Raw genomic sequence first — 7,921 nt, forward strand, 5'->3', positions numbered from 1 at the left:
ACCTGTCTTTTTTGGTATTCTCTCTCTTAACATTAACAAGCCTAGTTAAAACTTGCAAATAAAAACATCTGGATATGTTTTATCCAAATACGCATCTGGATAGTTGAAAAATGACATCTCATTTTATTTGAACTTCCTTCATTACCTGCAAGGCTAAAAGTGTTCATATGCTTATTGGTCAATTGTATTTCTTCTGGGGTTTTTTTGTTTTGAGATGGAGTCTCACTGTGTCACCTAAGCTGGCGTGCAGTGGCATGATCTCATCTCACTGCAACCTCTGCCTCCTGGGTTCAAACAATTCTTCTGTATGAGCCTAATGAGTAGCTGGGACTACAGGTGCCTGTCACCACGCCTGGCTAATTTGTGTATTTTTAGTAGAGCCAGGGTTTCACCATGTTGGCCAGGCTGGTCTCGAACTCCTGACCTCAAGTGATCCACCCACCTTGGCCTCCCAAAGTGTTGGGATTACAGGTGTGAGCCACCGCGCCCGGCCTCTTCTTTTGTTAATTCATGTCTTTGCTCGTTTTAAAAATTGGGATGTCTGTCTTTCACTAATTACTGCATATGGGTTTTTAAAACATGTTATGTATCTATATAACATATATATATGCACATATATTTATTTTATTATGTTATAAAACTTTTCCTGCTTTGTCGTTGGTCAAATATTTTATGATACAGTGGTTTAAATTTTGTATGTGATTAAATCTATCCATATTCTTTACTATGATTTCTAGCTTTGATGTCATGCCATAATTTAACTACTTTCTACTGTTAGTTATTTTGGTTCTTTCCAATTCTCCCCATTTAAAATCAGGCTGTAATAAACACTACTGTGCCAAAATGTTTGACAAGTTTTTGTAGAGGTAAAATGACTAGGTAAAAGGTTTTAAATATTTAAGAATCAACTCTTTCCATGATACATTCCTGACAGTGATATATGAACACATATTTCATTGTACTCTTCTAACAGTTAAAACAAATATGCTTTGTACTATTTTGATAGACAAAACTGTTTTTAAAATATTTATTAGTCATATCTATTCCTGTCCATTGCCTAGGCTGCTTTTGGTGTGTTAGTGGTTTCTTATCAGTATGTGTGTAATAGCCCTCAATGCAATTATTTTCTTGGTTTATTTTTTGTCCTTTATATGCTTCATGTTCCAGTCTATTTATTTTATTTTTATTTTTTTTAGAGGCGGGATCTAGCTATGTTGCGCAGGCTGGTTTCAAACTCCCGGGTTCATGTGATTCTCCCACCTCAGCCTCCCAAGCAGGTGGGACTAAGGCATGAATCACCATGCCTGACTCATGTTCCCTTCCATATTTCTGAATAGAATAAACAAATATTGTTAAGATGTTTAATCATGTCAATTAATTTACAGGTTTCTTGCAATTACAAACATATTGGTAATTGCAGTATACTCTTTCACTGTTTAAACAGATAACTTATCTATATTTTCTTTTACTTTTTAAATAATTATCTAAATATTTATATTTTTGATCTATCTATATTTTATGTTGACTTGAGGCAGAGATGACTTGATTTTTTTCCAGTTAACTAATTGTTCCAGTATAATTTACTGAATCATCTTTACTTCAAAAATACCTTCAGGATCACTTGAGGTCAGGGCTTAGAGACTAGCCTGGGCAACACAGTGAGACCCTGTCTTTACAGCAAGTTAAAAAAAAAAAAATTAGGCAGGCATGGTGGTCCACACCTGTAGTCCCACCTACTTCTTGAGAAGCTGAGGCAGGAGGACTGCTCGAGTCTAGGAAGTCAAAGCTGCAGTGAGCTATGACGATGCCTCTGCACTCCAACCTGGGTGACAGACTAAGAACCTGTCTCTAAAAATAAATAAATAAATAAATATATAACGAAATAGTTGCCCTGTATAACTATATAAAATATATATCTTCTAGCAGTCTCTTACTTGAATTTGATTATTTCTATACATTTTTCATGTGATTTGCTTGAGTTGCCTAGGTACAAAATGGCCTAGAAGTGCGACACAGAAATATTTCTTATTTCCTATCTCATTACACTGGCCAGAGCATCAAGAATGATGTTAGGCTGGGCGTGGTAGCTCACACCTGTAATCCCAGCACTCTGGGAGGCTTAGGCAGGTGGATTAATTGAGCCCAGGAGTTCAAGAGCAGTCTGGGCAACGTGGCAAAACCCCATCTCTACTAAAAATAGAAAAATTAGCCAGGCGTGGTGGCTCATGCCCGCAGTCCCAGCTACTCGGGTGGCTGAGGCTCGAGAATCACTTAAACTCAGGAGGCGGAGGTTGCAGTGAGCTGAGATTGCCCCAGTGCACTCCAGCCTGGGAACAGAGCAAGACCTTGTCTCAAAACAGTAACATGACATGACATAACATTAGAAAGGATTCATCCAAAACACCATCTATGCTCAGAGCTTTTTGGAGCTTGTTATCTGATAACTTTTTTTTTTTTTTTTGGAGAGTTTTGCTCTTGTTGTCTAGGCTGGAGTGCAGTGGCGTGATCTCAGCTTACTGCAACCTCTGTCTCCTGGGTTCAAGCAATTCTCCTGCTTCAGCCTTCCAAGTAGCTGGGATTATAGACGCCCTCCACCAAACCCAGCTAATTTTTTGTATTTTTAGTAGAGACAGGGTTTCATCCTGTTGGCCAGGCTGGTCTTGAACTCCTAACTTCAAGTGATCCACTGTGCCTGGCCTGTTATCTGATAACTTTTCAGTTTTCTTCTCTGATTACTGGTCTACCCAGGTTTTCTACTTCAAGTCAATTTTTATCATTTTGTATTATTTTCCAAAACTTTCATTTATCTGAAATTTTCAAATTTCCCAATACTATACCCTATGATATTTTCTGATAGCTTAGAAAAATAAAAACATAGGCCAGGCACAGTGGCTCACGCCTGTAAACCCAGCATTTTGGGAGGCCGAGGCAGGTGGATCACTTGAGGCCAGGAGTTCAAGACCAGCCTGGCCAACATGGTGAAACCCTGTCTCTACTAAAAATATAAAAATTAGCCAAATGTAGTGGTGTGCGCCTGCAATTCCAGCTACTTAGGTGGCCGAGGCACGAGAATCACTTGAACCCAGTGGTGGAGGTCACGGTGAGCTGAGATCGAGCCATTGCACTCCAGCCTGGGGGACAGAATAAGACTGTCTGAAAAACAAAACAAAACAAACAAACAAAACACACAATATAGTCCTTAGTTCTTAACGCTCTTATTTGTATTTATGTTTAGATAAGGACCAGTTCTTAGGTTTATCAATTCTACTCTTTTAAAAATCTTTTGGATTAAAATTTTATCTTTAGTGTTTTTTTCCCCAGAGTTGTGGGGGTTTTTTCTTTGACATGAATGTTTATTTTCCTGCTTTAATAGTAACAGTTTTTAATGATAAGTATTTTATCTATAGACACTGCTTGGCTACTTTGATAAGTGGTATTTTCATTGTAACTCTTACGGTTTTAATCACCGTTTCCATGCTAATGACTCCCAAATCTAGTTTAGCACTGAGTTCTTCACTGAGCTTTAAACTGATATTAGAATGCCTAAGCATGAAGAGGCACTAACAATGTCAAAATCAACATGTAAACACATCACCTATCCCCCCATACTCCAGGTATTCTTTTCTTGTTCTAATATCATCCCAAGCAACAAAACAGAAACTTGGGGTTTATCCTAGATCATCCTCTTTTCCCATGTCTCCAGAGCAAATCAATCACAAGTTCTTACTAATTTTACCCCTTTAATTTTATTCCCTCTTTTCTATGCCTACAAATATCATCTTTTTTTCAGGCCCTTATCACTTCTTCTATAGTCTCTCACCTGAAGAAACCGACAGCTCACACTTTACTGATAGTATTGGTGATTCGAGAAGATCTGTAATATAAAGTATCTGAAAACCTTACCACTAAAGAACTTATTGGCCAGGCACGGTGGCTCACGCCTGTAATCCCAGCACTTTGGGAGGCCCAGGCGGGGGGCGGATCATGAGGTCAGGAGATCGAGACCATCCTGGCTAACATGGTGAAACCCCGTCTCTACTAAAAATACAAAAAAATTGGCCAGGCGTGGTGGCAGGTGCCTGTATTCCCAGCTACTCGGGAGGCTGAGGCAGGAGAATGGCGTGAACCCAGGAGGTGGAGTTTGCAGTGAGCCGAGATCGTGCCACTGCACTCCAGCCTGGGCAACAGAGCGAGACTCCGTCTCAAAAAATTAAAAAAAAAAAAAAGAACTTATTGATGTAACCAAACACCATCTGTTCCCCTAAAACCTACTGAAATAAAATAAATAAATATCTGAAAACTTTTCAAAGCAAAAATGTTGTCTGAAACATATTTCTTCTGGAAAAAAATCAATAAATACAAAACGTTTAGAAAGCTAGATAAAATATGCCTTTTAAGAGAGCTGCTTACCTTTTATTATTCCTCACATTTTTAAGTCCCATTGTGTAATCTTCATTTAAACACATAGTATATTCAGAAATACCAAAGTGTTCTAATTTAGGAGTTACACACTCAAAATCATCCATTTTTAGTGCACATTTTGGAGTTTTTAGTACTTTTACTAATGATTGTTTGGTAGGTGGAGTTACAATTACGGGCTCTTCCTTATAGTTGTTCACTGCCTGTGGAGGGTTTGGTAGAACTTGGGATACCATGTACCGCTCAAGTCCAAAATCTGAAAGTTGTGGACTACGTGGAGACTTCTCAGAAATACAACTGCTTGTAACAGCAGGATCAGACAGATCATCTTTCACATCAGTCTTCTGAAAATTTTCACAATTAGACAACTCTGGGTCAGAGTTAATGGCTTCTTGCTCGTGAACTAAGAGGAAAAATCAGAATATTCTGGTCAAACATCAAAATGGAAAACTTCATGTTTACAAAAACAACAGAAAACAGCTTATCTGAAATTTCCCAAATCAGCAAAAGTTCCGATTGTCCAAACATTTTATTTATTTAGTATTTATTGAGACAGGGTCTCGCTCTGCCACCCAGGCTGGAGTACAGAGGTGTGATCACAGGTCACTGCAGCCTCGACCTCCTGGGCTCAAGTGATCGTCCCATCTCAGCTCCTGGGGTAGTTGGGACTACAGGTGTGCCACCATGCTCAGCTAATTTTTAAATTTTTTTTTATAGAGATGGGGTCTCATCATGTTGCCCAGGCTGGTGTCAAACTCCGGGGCTCAAATGATCCTCCTGCCTTGGCCCCCCAAAGTGATGAGATTTCAGGCATGAGCCACCACACTCAGCTGAAATGTTATTTCAATTGTCCCTTTAATAAAGTTCTGACATGTATCTCTTGTGCACCCATATCCCATTGTGATTATACATTAGAGAAGGCAAGCAAGTTAAAGTGTTACAAGATGAAAAATTAATATTCACAAATAAAAGTCCAATTTTCTTACATCCTTAATGTGATTTACTAGTTTTTCTTAATTTTTTTTTTTTTTCTCAGACTTTAGTGAGCATCAGAATATATTTTCTGTAGCTTTGACTGTTGCCCAGGCTGGAGTGCAGTGGCACGATCACAGATAAGTAGGCAACAATGGGGGAAGACCCCAGGTTGGGGAGAACAATGAACAACTGTTCTGAGAAAAGGCTAATCACAAACAACCTGCAGGCAGAACAACTTTGTTCCTTTTTTTTTCTTTAATTTTTATTTTTTGAGTCAGGGTCTCACTTTGTCCCCCAGGCTGGAGTGCAGTGGCAATCTCGGTTCATTGCAGCCTCAACCTCCAAAGCTGGGACTATAGGCATGCACCACCATGCCCAGCTAATTTTTTGTATTTTTGGTAGAGACAGGGTTTCACCATGTTGCCTAGACAGGTCTAGAACTCCTGAGCTCAAGTGATCTGCCCTCCTCGGCCTCCCAACGTGCTGGGATTACACATGTGAGCCACCATGCCTGGTCACAACAACCTTGTTCTGTACCTAGCCTGCCTCCAGCATGACCCTATAAAACTTCCCTTCAGCCTCTGCCTCTTTGCAGACAGCCCCTTCTCTGCTGTACTGCCCATTGCAACCTTGCAATGTATTTTCATACTTTCGCTAATAAATCTGCCTTTCTCTACCTACAACTGTCTTGGTAAATTCCTTTACCACCTGCGACACTAGCCCCAGCTAGTCACACCCACAACGCTGGGCTCAGGTGATTCTCCTACCTCAGCCTCCCAGGCAGCTGGTACTACAGACATGTGCCACCATGCCCAGACAATTTTTTGTACTTTTTGTAGAGATAGGGTTTCACCATGTTGCCCAGGCTGGTCTTGAACTCCTGGGCTCAAGTGATCCACCTGCCTCAGCCTCCCAAAGTGTTGGGATTACAGGCGTGAGCCATTGCACCTGGCCTGAAACTATATTTTAAAATTTCATGACAGTATGGAATCAACTGTGTTCCAGATTTAACACACAGTATGATATTATTTTAGATTCATAACTTCCAGATGCCTCAGCTAAATAGCAAAGACTGCTACATAAAGATAAGTTTGTATCCTAAGTTAGTCTGGCACACCTATATAAAACACCTAGTTGAGAAAAATAATAGGAGAGCATTTCAAAGATATACAGTTTCTCAACCATTAATAGGTTATATACTTTTTTTTTTTTTTTGAGATGGAGTCTTGCTCTGTCACCCAGGCTAGAGTGTGGTGGTGCAATCTCAGCTCATGGCAACCTCCGCCTCCTGGGTTCAAACAATTCTCCTGTATGAGCCTAATGAGTAGCTGGGATTACAGGCACACGCCACCACACCCAGCTAATTTTTGTATTTTTAGTAGAGACAGGGTCTCACCATGTTGGCTAGGCTGGTCTTGAACTCCTGACCTCAGGTGATCTGCCTGCCTTGGCCTCCCAAAATGCTGGGATTACAGGCATGAGCCACTGTGCCTGGCCGGTTATATACTTTCTTGTTTGTTTGTTTTGTTTTGTTTTAAAAGCCTTGAGTTTAAATCTCTAAAGTTTTATATTTTGATTTCATAGTTTTTGTTCCTTTGAAGAGCTTCTGAGTCACTGAGTTGTTTTGGCATTATGCTTTCTGTTATTTTTGAGAAATGCTGCAAGAGTTGCCAAAAACCTACTGATGTATTTATCCCAGGGCTGTCATTTCAGAGATTAATAAATCATTATCACTACTCCATAGGGAGATATTATCCCCATCTTATAAGTGAGGAAAAAGCAACTTAGAGAAATTACCCAAGGTCACGCATGTAATAACTGGTGGAGCCAGTATTTGAATCTGTGGCTCTTTCACACCAAAGTCAACTGAATTCTATGATTCCATGCGGGGGGTGGTGGTGGTAGTATGGGTTATTTGTATGTAGGTATGTATGTATGTATTTTATTTATTGAGACAGGGTCTTGCTCTGTCATGCAGGTTGGAGTTCAGTGGCGTGATAGTAGCTCACTGCGGCCTTGAACTCCTGGGCTTAAGGGATCCCTTCTGCCTCAGCCTCCAGCTGGGACTCCAAGTGTGTACCACCATGCCCAGCTAATTTTGTAAAAGAGTTTTTTGTAGAGACAGAGTCTCATTATGTAGCCCTGGCCTCAAGTGATCCTCCTGCCTCAATCTCCCACACTGCTGGGATAACAGGCATGAGCCACTGTGCCCCTCTCACATGGACTGTTTAACCTACCTGCCACACACATCCTCAATACATACTTGTTCAATTTAATAATAGAAATGAAGACACTGGGCCGGGCGCTGTGGCTCACGCCTGTAATCCCAGCACTTTGGGAGGCCAAGATGGGCGGATCATGAGGTCAGGAGATCGAGACCATCCTGGCTAACACGGTGAAACCCCGTCTCTACTAAAAATACAAAAAAATTAGCCGGGCGTAGTGGCAGGCCCCTGTAGTCCCAACTACTCAGGAGGCTGAGGCAGGAGAATGGCGTGAACTCGGGAGGTGGAGCTTGCAGTGAGCC

The 7,921-nt window shown here is 40.8% G+C and overlaps 1 protein-coding gene across 3 annotated transcripts in view; it reads right to left on the bottom strand.

The window, feature by feature from the left end:
• The window catches only part of SKA3 (spindle and kinetochore associated complex subunit 3), a 23,557-nt gene that overhangs the window by 10,256 nt on the left and 5,380 nt on the right, over positions 1 to 7,921 (bottom strand). For all 3 annotated transcript variants that reach the window (XM_032150722.2, XM_058437799.1, XM_058437801.1), the window contains exon 4: positions 4,411 to 4,822. In XM_032150722.2, coding sequence (XP_032006613.1) covers positions 4,411 to 4,822 — 412 coding nt within the window. The remainder of the gene's footprint in view (positions 1 to 4,410; positions 4,823 to 7,921) is intronic.

This window comes from Hylobates moloch, unplaced genomic scaffold, assembly GCF_009828535.3.
Source record: "Hylobates moloch isolate HMO894 unplaced genomic scaffold, HMol_V3 SCAFFOLD_4, whole genome shotgun sequence".
Taxonomy (NCBI): domain Eukaryota; kingdom Metazoa; phylum Chordata; class Mammalia; order Primates; family Hylobatidae; genus Hylobates; species Hylobates moloch.